Source organism: Lacerta agilis, chromosome 12 (assembly GCF_009819535.1).
Source record: "Lacerta agilis isolate rLacAgi1 chromosome 12, rLacAgi1.pri, whole genome shotgun sequence".
Taxonomy (NCBI): Eukaryota; Metazoa; Chordata; class Lepidosauria; order Squamata; family Lacertidae; genus Lacerta; species Lacerta agilis.
This window is the reverse complement of record NC_046323.1, coordinates 49441272-49455848: the sequence shown is the minus strand read 5'-3', so window position 1 is coordinate 49455848 and position 14577 is coordinate 49441272. Positions and strand designations below refer to the sequence as shown.

The 14577-nt window shown below is 48.3% G+C and overlaps 1 protein-coding gene across 1 annotated transcript in view; it reads right to left on the bottom strand.

Moving 5' to 3' along the window:
- Window positions 1–14577, bottom strand: part of MINDY4 (MINDY lysine 48 deubiquitinase 4) — an 80036-nt gene that overhangs the window by 3772 nt on the left and 61687 nt on the right. Inside the window, exons 14-17 of the mRNA XM_033165182.1 lie at window positions 12783–12846; window positions 11741–11902; window positions 3374–3554; window positions 1803–1875 (exon numbers count right to left, since the gene is read on the bottom strand). Coding sequence (XP_033021073.1) covers window positions 1803–1875; window positions 3374–3554; window positions 11741–11902; window positions 12783–12846 — 480 coding nt within the window. The remainder of the gene's footprint in view (window positions 1–1802; window positions 1876–3373; window positions 3555–11740; window positions 11903–12782; window positions 12847–14577) is intronic.

The window sequence follows — 14577 nt, the reverse complement described above, 5'->3', positions numbered from 1 at the left end:
ACAGCAAAAGGGTTTGCTCTTAGGGATTTGCAGCACATTTAAAAACGTAGGGTATCCCAAATCCATTGAAGTCAATGAGGCTCACTAACTTCCATGCATTCAGAGTACGGCAAGCGTTGAATTGCCACCCATAAAAATGACAACATCACACAGCTTACGAATTCGCACAAAATAACAAAATGTTTTGTTAATCCTCCATGGGAGGAGCACACAAAACATTCATTGGGGCCAGGGGCAGAGCAAGGGGGGGCGGGGGGGCGGTCCGGCCTGGGTAGCGCCCTGGGGAGGGTGACACTCTGGGGGCAGGCGCCACGCCCGCAATCGACACCGTCAGCGCAGCAACTTTTAAAAGGATGCAATGCGCGAACAGCAGCACAGCTGCCGGCCGATCGCGCCCGCCATCTTGGGTGGACTGCACATGTCCACACATGCGCAGTCCAACCAGGAGGCTGTGCATGCGTCATGACGTCAGGGCGCGCGCTCTGGGGAGCGGCGCGCTGCCCCCCCGGGAGGGGTGCCTTGAAGTTTGCCGCCCCGGGCGGCAGAGCGGCTTGCTCCGCCCCTGATTGGGGCAAGGATTCCCCCATTGCCACCAGCTCCGTGCTGGAGGAAAAACAGCGCCTGTTGAATTTCTGGCTGTCATGCAACTGTTAAAACCACAGAAGCCCTGCCAAGCAAAAAAAGAAAAAGGGGGGGGGAGTCTCTTGTAGAGGAGTGGAGGAAGTTGGTGTATTGTCTGCACATGAACTGTGAAGGCTGGATATTTGGGTAACACATCAGGGAAGAAGAAGAAGAAGAAGAAGAAGAAGAAGAAGAAGAAGAAGAAGAAGAAGAGGAGGAGGAGGAGGAGTTTGGATTTGATATCCCGCTTTTCACTACCCGAAGGAGTCTCAAAGCGGCTAACATTCTCCTTTCCCTTCCTGCCCCACAACAAACACTTTGAGTGAGTGGGGCTGAGAGACTTCAGAGAAGTGTGACTAGCCCAAGGTCACCCAGCAGCTGCATGTGGAGGAGCGGGGATGCAAACCCGGTTCACCAGATTACGAGTCTACCGCTCTTAACCACTACACCACACTGTTCGGCTGTTCTGAAGATGAACCCCAATTGGCTGCTGGTGAAAATCCGCCACCCGGAAATTATAAAGGGTGTAAAGAAAAGAGAGTCTAAGGGAGGAGGGGGACAATTAGGCAGGTGTATTAGCGACAAAACAGGTTGCAATGTTTGAACAAAGGCTTTAATGGCAGCTGAAAACACTCCTCACGTTCTCTGAAAATTGCACATAGGCTGCAGATAACGCCTTTTGCCAAGCAGCGTGCAATTTAGCTGGCATTGTTGGGAGATGTAGAACCGAGAACTGCCACCTTGCAATTTCAGCCTGCGAGGCTTCACAACTACCACCTGACTATGAAGTCATACCAAGGGAACTAACTGGCTGCAAGCATGTATCTGGCACTGAAGAAGAGGAAGAGTTTGGCTTTGATATCCCGCTTTATCACTACCCAAAGGAGTCTCAAAGTGGCTAACATTCTCCTTTCCCTTCCTCCCCGACAACAAACACTCTGTGAGGTGAGTGGGGCTGGGAGACTCCAGATAAGTGTGACTAGCCCAAGGTCACCCAGCAGCTGCATGTGGAGGAGCGGAGACGCGAACCCGGTTCACCAGATTACAAGTCTACCGCTCTTAACCACTACACCACACTGGCTCTCATGCAACTTGTTTGAAAAAATATGAAAACACGACAAAATAATTCTGGTAATTGGAGGGGGGGGGGAACACCCTCCCCAGCACTGGGTTTCACCTACTTGGTCCGAATGCAGTGTTCCAACGGAGGGATGAGGTCATTATCCTTTCCTTCGATGTAAGTCTGTGAGGTATCTACAGGGGGGGAAACCAGGTATCCATTAATGTTGCATACTTAATGGCTGCACGATTACTTTGTTATATTGGGTTTGGATACCGGTACCTGTGCAGAAATAACTCTTGCTTTATAGCAGAATTTCTTTAGGCCCAGTGTTTTGGTCAAGACCACACCCAGTCTTAACCCGAGGAAAGGCTGACCCAAATCTGTCTCATCTAAGTTTTACTTAGGCTGCTGATGGGTGGGGATTTTTATCAGGATCATGGCTGGGGAGGGAAGGGTTTAAGCATCCCCTCCCCGTGTGTTGCAGTACGGAAAAGTATCGCACCCTCCGGCCAGGCAAGGGGAACTGGGACTTTTTAAAATAAAAGCCAGACAGTTTGGCCAGCCATGAAACTGAAGCGCCATCTATTTGGGCTCTGAATTCGGCCACTGAAGCCACCTTCTGGCGATATGATAAGGGGAGAAAGGGGCAGGCAGGCACAGCCCCGGGGGTCAAATGCTTTTGGAAGCCAGAAGGGAGGTGGGGAGAATTTCAGAGCTCAGCACCGAATTCCACTCCCCTGTGGCTTCGTTTTCCCATCGGCTGAACGACAGCTCTCCGTTTCATAACACCCACTGCCTCTCCCCCTTGCTGTTCCTCTATGAATAGAAGCCCACAGCTCTGGAGCAATTGGCAGCCGGGGTTGCCAGGATGGTTAGACGCGTGGGTGCATTTGGAATGAAAGCGAAGAGTTTTCCTCCGTTCAAACTGCGATGCGACAATACGCTGAAGAACGAGGAAAGGGCCGGAAAGGTTTGAGCCTTGCAGGTACCATGGCAGCAGGCCAGGGGGTGAAAAATGTAAAAAGCCAGAATTACGAAGGCATCTAAAGTGAAACATAGTACGTGAACCACAGCTGCAGGAAGTCAACAGGAAGCAGCTTTTCTCAAGCTTCGGTCTTAGGACTACAATTCCCATCATCCATGACCACTGGGCTGAAATCGCTGGGGTTGATGGGAGTTGTAGTCAACGACATGCAGGGACCCGAAGTTGAAGGAGTCTGGGATGGTAAATAAGGAGATTTGACGGATGCCACCGTGAAACTGCATCTATTTTGAATGGTTATCCAGAAATAGGATCTCACAAATTTCAAGACAGTGAGACTAAGCAATGCAGTGTGGGAAGACTTTAAGCTAGGGGTTGCCAACTGTTTTTTCCAATAGCCCCTGCTGCTGTGCTTGTAGCAGCAGGTTGATGTGCAAGAATTAATCATGGTTTGAAAAGTTGTCTTAAACCATAGTTTGCTGGCTCAAATGTAAAAGCAAACTGTGGTTTGATCAAACTTAATAAGCTGGGCATGCCAAGAGGGAAGAGAAGGGGAGGATAGAGCTCACAGAACTTGCCCTTGCCTTCCAAAACATGGTTTGGAAAATCAGGAATGAGACGTCTGAAGGCATCCTAAGCCTTTTCACGTAATGCACGATTAAAATGACACGCCCAGCCCAGTTTCAATCTTTTGTTTGTCTCCCTACCGACGGTTAGACGGATCTCGTCTTGCTGATTGGCTAAGCCGTCGTAGTAATAGAGGTCAAACCGCCTCTCGGTTTTCCAGTCCGCGAGCAGATCCTTCCGCAAGCAGAAGAGAATGCTGAAATGGCTTTCGCTGCACACAACCCAGATTGGGAACTTGGGGGTCTTCAAGTAACAGCCAACCTGAGCAAAGGGGAGGGGGAAAAAAGTGCACACGTTTAGGACAAGGTTATATTTTCACAACTGGATAATGCCCGAAGGCTCTTTCGGTCTTATTTTCGCAGTGGAAGACCATAAGCATTTTAAGTAGTGTGAGGAAAGTCCCTTCAAATGTCCTTTCTGTTTCCTAGCAAAAATCACAATCATAATAATTTATTTATATGCCACTCATCTGACTTGGTTTCCCCAGACAGTCTTGGTGGCTTTCAGCAAATTATTTCACCAGGTGAGAACATTCCTCTTCAACCAGGCCTTTGGCTGATTGATACTCTACAGCCTTTTAAATGTGTCTGTGGGAAGGAGGGGGTTATTGTTTTGCTGTTTGGTTTTACTTATTTACTGGTTTTTATCCTGTATTTTATTCTGCGAAGCGCCCCGAGATCCTGTGATGAAGGGCAGTTTATAAATCTAATTTTAAAAAAACCCACAGTAAAACATCAGTCATTAAAAACTTCCCTAAACAGGGCTGCCTTCATATGTTTTCTAAATGTCAGATAGTTGTTTTTTCCTTTGACATCAGGTGGGAGGGCAGGTGCCACCACCGAGAAGGCCCTCTTCCTGTTTCCCTGTAACCTCACTTCTCGCAGTGAGGGAACCGCCAGAAGGCCGTTGGAGCTGGACCTCAGTGTCTGGACTGAATGATGGGGGTGGAGACGCTCCTTCAGGTATACAGGGCTGAGGCCATTTAGGGCTTTAAAGGTCAGCACCAATACTTTGAATTGTGCTTAGAAATGTAGCAGCTGAATTCCATACTGCTGATGTGACATTTGAAAGGCTGGGTGTTGTGGGCAAGGCCAGTTGGCAGCACTTTGAGTGAGAAGGACCTGTGTTATGAACACCATCCAAAGAGTCCTGTTGAATCTGGCCAAAGACCCATCTAATCCATCACTGTGTTCTCACATCCTAAACTCTTGGGATTCCTAGCAGCTCCACACTATCACTGTCTGGCTCAGAGGAAAAGGTGGCTGAACATCTGATCATATGTGGTGGAATTGTAAGGTGGTAAAAAGACTCAGGTGGTGCTGTGGGTTAAACCACAGAGCCTAGGGCTTGCTGATCAGAAGGTCAGCTGTTCGAATCCCTGCCACGGGGTGAGCTCCCGTTGCTCAGTCCCAGCTCCTGCCCACCTAGCAGTTCGAAAGCACGTCAAAGTGCAAGTAGATAAATAGGGACCGCTCCGGCGGGAAGGTAAACAGCGTTTCCGGGCGCTGCTCTGGCTCGCCAGAAGCAGCTTAGTCATGCTGGCCACGTGACCCGGAAGCTGTCTGCGGACAAACGGCGGCTCCCTCGGCCTATAGAGTGAGATGAGCGCCGCAACCCCAGAGTCGTCCGCAACTGGACCTGATGGTCAGGGGCCCTTTTAAAAAAAGATTTTGGGAAATGATATATAATGAGTTGGATTTTAAAAATAATAATAACCATTGTTAAAAAGCCTGAAGCCTTCCTTTTAAGAATTCTAGGTGCCGAAATCCCAAAGGAGCAGAAAAGACTATGTATGCAATCACGGCTACACGGATGTTATTGGCCCAGAGATGGAAAGAAGATAAAGTCCCTACCAGAGAAGAATGGCAGGTGAAGTTAATGGACTATGCTGAAATAGAAGAAGAAGAAGAAGAAGAAGAAGAAGAAGAAGAAGAAGAAGAAGAAGAAGTGGTGAGGGGTAGGAGCAGATTCAGAGGGGCTCTTGCCTGTGCGTCCCTTAACGGGTCACCATGAAATGCCCACAACACCCAGCCATCAAATGCCCAATTATGCGGACATTTGATGCCAGTTCTGAATGGAACAACTGCTTTCCAAACCCTGTGTCACTATAAGGCCACCTGGTCTGCTTTCTTTTTGATTGAACAATTAGATAACCCTATTTCCACCCCCTCATTGGGGGGGATAAACCGTTCTCTGCCTCATTACTTTGATAATGACTATTTTTAAAGCCATTGTTCCATACAATGGTTTGTTTGTTTGTTCGTTTGTTTCTTGGGTAAATTTTTGAGTTGCGAACAGAGGCCCGCAGTTATAAATACGCTGTCAGAGTTAAACAAAGAGAGAGAGAGAGAGAGAGAGAGAGAGAGAGAGAGAGAGAGAGAGAGCAAAAGGTAAATTTCAAATGAGGGAAAGATAATATCGCAAGGATTTCCTTTCGGACGCATGCATATGGAAGGATTTTGAAAAGCAAACAAGCCGTTCAGCTCTTTCCCACTCCAGAAGAAACAAATTCTCAAGAATGCCGTTTGATGTGAAATGAGAAACACATTAAAACATTTCTCCAGAGCGAAACCGCAAATGCCGCTCAATTAAAAGATTTTCAAACTTTCTAGCTTCAAGGAACCTTTCCCACATCTATTTGTTCTTTAAAAACAAACAACAAAAAACCCCTCCATGACCAACACAGAACGCCTGTAACTTGCATAGCAGGGACAGACAGAAAGCAAGGTAGATTTTCTGGGTGGTTTGCAGAACATTGTCAAAAATCTCTGACTCTCCACAGTTTAACAAGAACAGAGAAGAAGAAGAAGAAGAAGAAGAAGAAGAAGAAGAAGAAGAAGAAGAAGAAGAAGACTCCATCTGCTCCACCTCCACAAAGACTTCTGGATGCATTTGCCCAGAGTCTGCCTGGCATCTCTTCTGTGCCTGCAAATTTCATTCACTTTTGTAAAAAGAGGAAAGTTATATCTAAATAATGAGTCCCATAGGAAAAACAAAGAGCAGCTCTGAAACAGATCAGGTTGCTTTGCAAAGCTACAGATATAGATGTATGTTACATCTTTCATAGCCTATATATTTTCAAAGTTAAAGCCAACTGTGGATAACCAGCTTTCAAAATGCTATAGCTGTGCAGAGATGAACGAGGTATCAAATCAGAAGCTTAGGTTTTAATATAATGGTTCTCTCAGGAGCTGTATCCTCCACTAAGCAATCATTCATATCCAATGTTACTTTTGATGGCAATATGCTTTTATATTACTGATAATATTCACAGGAAAAGCCAACTGGGCCTGAAGCCAAATTTTAACTCACTGTTCAGACTTTTCTTATTGTTTCTTTTACATCTTTCACTCTGATAAGAGTTTCCAAGAAGCTAAATCGTCACCATCCAATCAATCAAAATACATTTTCTTCTCTGCTGCTGAAACCACATTCTGATTGGATATGTCCCACAAAGTCTATCACCTGCCAACATCTTTCCCTTCAACCACTTCTTTCTGGCCATGACAATTCCATACGACTTGCTCATCCCCAAAACAGTATTACGCCTTACTGCCCGTCATTCGAACGTGTGGTAAACCAGTCTCCCGATAACAGATTCCCATCAATTCAAACTCCCAAGCTCAATCCTGGCCGAGTTCATTAATTCAACAGCCTCGGCTCCGTTTACAGTCAATCAAAGGCTCCAGGTCAGTTTCTTGACATCAAATGTCCAACTCAGCTCTATAAATAATGTTTCCAGCACCACTCCTTGGCTTGAACAAGGGTTCCCAGCAAAGTTTATTGAAAGATGTTCCCATCACAGTCCATTTATCGGATTCCCAACAAGGCTAAAATCAAGTACTTGCTCCCCATCTTCTTTGAAACAAAACACGAGGTGCATCGTGTTTATGGGACCAGTTGCTGTATTTGTCCCCCCCCCCTCTGGTGGCTCCGCTTTGGGCAGGGACCACAGCTCACTGGTAGAACACAAAGTTTTCATGCGAAAGGTCCCTGGTTCAATCCCTGACATCTCCAAGGCTGGGAAGGAGATGCCCGACGCTCTTGAGAGACGGTACCAGCCAGCGTTGACAATATTGCAGTAGATGGACCCGTTTATCTCCCTCTCCCATAATACCAGTACTCAAGAGACATCCTATGAAGATTCAGAACAGACAAAAAAAAGTACACAACACATAAAGGATGGAACTCGCTATCTCAAGATGTAATATGAGTCAACAGTGTGATGCAGCAGCTTAAAAAGCCAATGCAATTCTGGCCTGCATCAATAGGAGTATAGCATCTAGATCAAGGGAAGTAATAGTACCACTGTATTCTGCTCTGGTCAGACCTCACCTGGAATACTGTGTCCAGTTCTGGGCACCACAGTTCAAGAAGGATACTGACAAGCTGGAACGTGTCCAGAAGAGGGCAACCAAAATGGTCAAAGGCCTGGAAACGATGCCTTATGAGGAACGGGTTAGGGAGCTGGGTTATGTTTAGCCTGGAGAAGAGAAGGTTAAGGGGTGATATGATAGCCATGTTCAAATATATAAAAGGATGTCATATAGAGGAGGGTGAAAAGTTGTTTTCTGCTGCTCCAGAGAAGCGGACACGGGGCAATGGATTCAAACTACAAGAAAGAAGATTCCACCTAAACATTAGGAAGAACTTCCTGACAGTGAGAGCTGTTCGACAGTGGAATTCACTGCCAAGGAGTGTGGTGGAGTCTCCTTCTTTGGAGGTCTTGAAGCGGAGGCTTGACAGCCATCTGTCAGGAATGCTTTGATGGTGTTTCCTGCTTGGCAGGGGGTTGGACTGGATGGCCCTTGTGGTCTCTTCCAACTCGATGATTCTATGATAATAATGGGGGATGATATGGTTGGCCTTAGAAGAGAACTGGATAAATTCATAAAGACGGATTCGTGGAGTATACTGGCTACTTCCCATGACGACTAGGTTCTACTTCTGCTGCTGGAGGCACTGGGAATTGCGAATCCGCTGGGAATCGTGGATGGGGAGAGGCCGGTCACGCTCAGGTCCTGTGTCCTGTGTGTGGGCTTCCCAGGGGCATCTGGTTGGCCACTGTAAAAACAGGGTGCTGGGCTAGTTGGGCCATTACCATACCAATTAAAAAAGCGTAATCTGTCAAGGGTGCTTCCCCGCCAAAGGAATGCACACGGCAGAACGTTGACACTTTATTGTCAAAAATAAGACAGTTGCTTCTACAGCTCTGGAGACCTATGTACACCAATCTAACAGCTAGGCAGTTATTCCCAAGTCTGTGCTCTATGGAGCAGTTGCAGCAACAGAGGACCACCCCCACTCCACCAGTTTATGTACCTTCCCCCAATGGGGTTGCATGCACACAGAGACTATGCCTGCATGGAAGCTGCCTCTGCTCATCCCTCTTCAATCCGCTCTTGGTTCTGGGAGAGGGTGTGCAGGAAGAAGAAGAAGAGGAGGAGGAGTTTGGATTTGATATCCCGCTTTATCACTACCCGAAGGAGTCTCAAAGCGGCTAACATTCCCCTTTCCCTTCCTCCCCCACAACAAACACTCTGTGAGGTGAGTGGGGCTGAGAGACTTCAAAGAAGTGTGACTAGCCCAAGGTCACCCAGAAGCTGCATGTGGAGGAGCGGGGATGCGAACCCGGTTCCCCAGATTATAAGACTACCACTCTTAACCACTATACCACACTGGCTCTCAGGAGAGACTGGAGATGCACCTGGCCCTTCATCTGCCTGACCTGCCTCTTCCTCCCCTTCCTCCAATACACCTTGTGCTCTACCCTCCAGCTCTGAAGCTTCCCCCTGGCATCCAACTCTTGCCTCCAGCCTGGTACATAAATCACTGGGCCCCTCTCCTGGGCCAGACTCCAGCACCGCTTCCCTGCTGCACACCCGCCAGCATCTTGCCAGTCTCTGATATCTTCCACCATTGGCATTAAATGAAATTACTTGTAGGGCATTGCCAGCCCTGGAATTCTATTAATCCATAAACACACACACACACTTGGGCAGAGTCCTGTTAGATCAGGCCTGTTCTCACAGCGGCCAAGTAGAGGCCCACGGAAAACCTGCAAGCTGGAAATGAGTTTCCTCCAGGAGGCTGAAGGATCTGTCATTAACAAAGTGCATTCCCATATGGACAGGTCAAATTTGAAAATAAACACGAGGATCGGGCTGTTCTATGATCACTTGCAGATTTGAAAAGGAATGGAGAACACGAAAGGCAATGAAGAGAGGAGAGAGGGTGGAAAGAATCGAGAGGTTCAGAATGAATATAACTAGCTCAGATCTGGACAGGGAGGTCAATCAACTGCATGGTCAATCTAATGCTTCTCTAGGCTGTACTAACAGAAATAGAATGTCCCGATCAAGGGAAGTAAAAAAAAGGGTAAAGGACCCCTGACAGTTAAGACCAGTCGCAAACGACTCTGGTGTTGAGGTGCTCATCTCACTTTACTGGCCGAGGTAGCTGACGTTTGTCCGCAGACAGTTTTTCCGGGTCATGTGGCCAGCATGACTAAGCCGCTTCTGGCGAAACCAGAGCAGCACACGGAAACGCTGTTTACCTTCCCACCAGAGAGGTACCTATTTATCTACTTGCACTTTTGGGCGTGCTTTCGAACTGCTAGGTTGGCAGGAGCTGGGACCGAGCAACGGGAGCTCACCCTGCCGCGGGGATTTGAACCGCCCACCTTCCGATCGGTAAGCCCTAGGCTCAGTGGTTTACACCACGGCGCTACCCGCATCCCTAAGGGAAGTCATAGTACCGCTCTATTCTGCCTTGGTCAGACCACACCTGGAATACTGTGTCCAGTTCTGGGCATGGCAATTTAAGGATATTGGCAGAGGAGGGCAACCAAGATGATCAAGGGTCTAGAAACCAAGCCTTATGAGGAAGAGTTGAGGGAGTTCGGCATGATTAGCCTGGAAAAGAGGGGACTGAGAGGAGATATGAGAGCCATCTTCAAATATCTCAAGGATAGAGAAAGCTTGTTTTCTCCTGCTCTGGAGGCTAGGACCCGAACCAATGGATTCAAGTTACAAGAAAGGAGATTCCGAGTAAACATCAGGAAGAATTTTGTGACAGTAAGAGCTGTTTGACATCCATGCCAGGGTTTGAACCTGGAGCCTTCCGCATGCAAGGCGGATAGATGCTCCACCACTGAGCTACAGCCTTTCCCCTGTTGACAAAAAGCCCAACTGTGCATGGAAAGCCATAGGTTCCTGCTCTGGGAACTGCATTTATCCTTGAACACGTGGCTCTCTCCCTACGGCTTTTCCATTCCTGGTTTCGGTTACTGCGAGTTAATTCAGTGCTGCCTGAGCCCATTTGCTGGCATTTTGGGCAGGAGACTCGTGTGTGTGTGTGTGTGTGTGTGATTGCAAAGGTTTGGGTTCAGCTTGGTTTCTGGTCACGCCAGCTTGCTTAAAGGAGTATTACTAGCCTCTCTCTGTTTATACACGGGCGGTTGAGAGGAGACAGCAAGCCCACTCTCCCCCAGCCTGCTTTAAAACCGAGCCGAGGAAGAATTAAACCCACTAGAATTTCATTTGCCTTTCGCTGCTTCCCTCATGCACCCGGAGCCTTAATCCTCCCAACACACAGTGGTGGGGCACATTTTCTCTCTCTCTCTCTCTCTCTCCATATATATATATATATGTATCCCAGCCTCTTTGCAGCAGGAGTTTCACTTAAGGGGAAAAAAATGGGCATGCCCTTTTGCAGGGATTTCTGCAATTGATTAAGTCGCTCGCCAGGAGCCCAATTTCCCCCAGACGCCGTATGTTAATCAAACGCTAGAATCCCCTTTAGAGTACAGGGCGAAATGTGGGATATTTACTTATTTATGGCATGTATTACTTAAGGCTTCTCGGATGCCTCGTGAATAAGCTCTCTGGGCATCACGCATGTCAGTGAGAAATGTGACCGACCAGACTGCGCTCTGAGCAAGATAAAATAAAAAGTCAAAATAAACCTTAAGAATCCAACCCAGGCTAAAACCGACCAATGTAAAACACAGCAGAAATCACAGGAGCTGAAGACAACCCCAAAAAAGCAGGCACCGGAAGCACCAACCATACCAGGGAGGCAGACAAGAGAAATCTAAGCCACCATTGCACCAGTCTATGGAAGGTTTGGGATGCGAACCAGAGCAGCGCATGGAAACGCCGTTTAGCTTCCCGCCAGAGTGGTACCTATTTATCTACTTGCACTTTGACGTGCTTTCAAACTGCTAGGCTGGTAGGAGTTGGGACCGAACAACGGGAGCTCACCCCGTGGCAGGGATTCGAACCACCAACCTTCTGATCGGAAAGCCCAAGGCTCTGTGGTTTAGACTACAGCGCCACCTGCGTCCATCCTCCTGAACTAGATACAAGTAAATCAAAGATAGCTTTTCTGGAAAGGGGAAAAGGCCGGTTTCATCAGTGTTTGAGGCCCTGGAATTTGGTGCGTACCTGACAGATGTTGTAGTGCTCAAAGAGGGACAGGACGCCGACGTCGCTGCGGCCGGAGACGCCTTTCAAGAGGGTGATGTTGCCGTTCCCAGAGTCCAGCTCCATCACGTCGTTGAAAACGTTGGACACCGCCTGGCCAGTCAGTAGCAGGTTGACTAGTTCCTGGTTACCGTAGAAGAAAAAGGGGCTCTTGGGACAGACACTGGTTTGGTAGGAAGAGCTGGTGCTCATGTTCTAGGACTAATTTTGCTGGAGCCAACTTTCCTCCAGATCCCTTACAAAAGTGTGTCTGTGAGTGTGCTCACACACTTTTTCTCTGTCTGCAGGGGGAGGGGCTGATCTGGGAGAGGGCAGAGAGATGGGACCCTGGGAGGTGGTGCCCACGACACCCGCTGCCAAATAACCAGCCGGCAGTAAATCACACCGTTCAAAGTTGGAGTTAGCTCTTTATTAGCAAAAACAGGGTTTTCAGAGACTTGGCTGAGTGTCAGGCCTAATGAGCACAGCAGCTCATCCTCAGGAATCAGTTGCTGGGACTGAAAATCCCCACCTCCCCACAGCTGTCTAAGTCCCCTCGTCGCCAAGGCTTTCCCCAAGAAATCAGAGACTGTGCCCATGTGCAACCAACCTCTCCTCTGCCCTTTTCATGCCTCTCCTGGTTCTGCAAGGGAGCTTGTTGCAGAAAGGGGGAGAGCTTCTTCAGCAGACTGACTCATCCCTGCCTCTTGGCCTCCTCTCCTCTCCTGCTTCAGCTTTTACCTCAGATTCTGGACTTCTCTCTGCCACAGATTCTCCCTGCTCACTAAGCCCTGTTACCTCTTCAGCTTCTGACCCTTCCTCCTCCTCCTAGTCTTCTCCCTCTGACCCCTCATCGTCGTCCCACCACCAACCCCCGGGCTCTGAGCTTTTCCCCTTTGAGTTCCCTTCAGCTGGTTCTTCTCACCATTCCTCTGCGTCCAACCAAACCATGACACCCTCTCACAAAATTCGCCCCCTGACGTATACATTTTGGCCCCGTCTCAGAAGCCTTTGCCGTATTTACCTGTGTGCAGTACCCGTGTGCGCCAATCAGCCGGTTTGTGATCACGTCAAAATCTCCACGTACTCTGGGGTGGGGGGATAAAAATGAAGGCAGCAAAGTTAGATCGACAGAAGTCTCCCCCAAACCTTCAAGGGCACGTCAAACGCACATCATTAAAAAGGGTCTAGTCCAGGGGTCGGCAAAATTTACCTCGCCTGGGGCGGCTCACTCCAGCAGAGATCCCTCCGTGGGCCAGATCGCGCTCGTGAGTGAGTGCACAAAGCTGTGATTTCCTGCGTCTGCGCAGATGTGATTTTCGGTGTCTGAGCATGCGCAGACGCAATTTCTGGCACCGCAGAAGCAAGTCCCCACACCGCGCTCTGCCGGTTTAGCACAGCATGCGGGGACTCGCCAAGTGAGTGGCTCAGTTTGGGAGTGGCTCGTGGGCCGGTTAAACGACCCCCGTGGGCTGCTTGTGGCCCATGGGCCTTAGGCTGCCTACCCCTGGCTAGTCCAATATTTTGGAGACAGGGGCAGGGTCCTTGACATTCTATGAGATGGCTCCCAGATTCTGCCATGGGTGTGCAAAGTCCTATTATAAGTGTGCACCGTTCAACCCAAGTGCATTTTGCATCGCTGCTGCAGACTTTAAACCAGCCTTAGCCAATGCCTTGCCCTCCAGATGTGTGGATTTCAACTCCCTTCAGCCCCAACCAGCACAGAATCCAAAACATCTGCAGAGCACTAGGTTGGTGAAGACTGCCTTAAACCCTTTTGATAAATATATGCCATTATTAAGTCAAGACTCTGGAGGAATCTGGGCGATTTAAGAAGTGCTGAACCTGAAAATCCCACCCCCCAAAGTCAAATTCTAGAATCCATAGGCTTCCTCTGTCTCTCTAAAGAAAAGATTTTATTCAAACAATAAGGCCACAGTATCTTTTGATTGTCACGAGTATCCGTAGAAAGTATTGAGGAAGTTACTAAGAGTACTAATTTTTTTAAGAGTCTTTATCATGGGAAGTGCATTCAAAGAGTATGTTTCAATTTTTAAAATAACTTATAAAATAAAACAATATTATTATTATTTTAGCTACATTAATGGCCAAAACTGTTTTCGGGACTGAACTGACAAGGCAGAACATGAAATAATGAGCAGTCAAGGATGAAATATCATTGCACACTTTCTTGGGGCTTCAGAAAGAACCACCTTTGGCTACTGGCCATGGTTTTTCGCTGAAGGAACAATCACACTCTGGAAACCCCAAACCCTTTGCTAGAAACAACTGACCGGGGCAACCTGCGTCAATTAGGGGCTGTGGGACTTTGAGTCGGGACAATAGGAGGAAGTTTACAATTCCATCCTTGGGTGCAAATGGTCTGGGAATCTTGAGTTGTACCTAAGACATCCACCGAGGAGTGACATCTGCACTTCGCATCATTTCTGAGAGTGAGGAAGCCATCAAGGCCGTGGGATGGAGACTGGCGGCTAAACATGGGTTGTACAGAAATCCCTTGGGTAGTTCTCCATTAAAGGTAAAGGGACCCCTGACCATTAGGTCCAGTCGCGGACGGCTCTGGGGTTGCGGCGCTCATCTCGCTTTCTTGGCTGAGGGAGCCAGCGTACAGCTTCTGGGTGATGTGGCCAGCATGACAAAGCCGCTTCTGGCGAACCAGAGCAGCTCACGGAAACACCGTTTACTTTCCCGCCGGAGTGGTACCTATTTATCTACTTGCACTTTGTTGTGCTTTCGAACTGCTAGGTTGGCAGGAGCAGGGACCGAGCAACGGGAGCTCACCCCGTCGCAGGGATTCG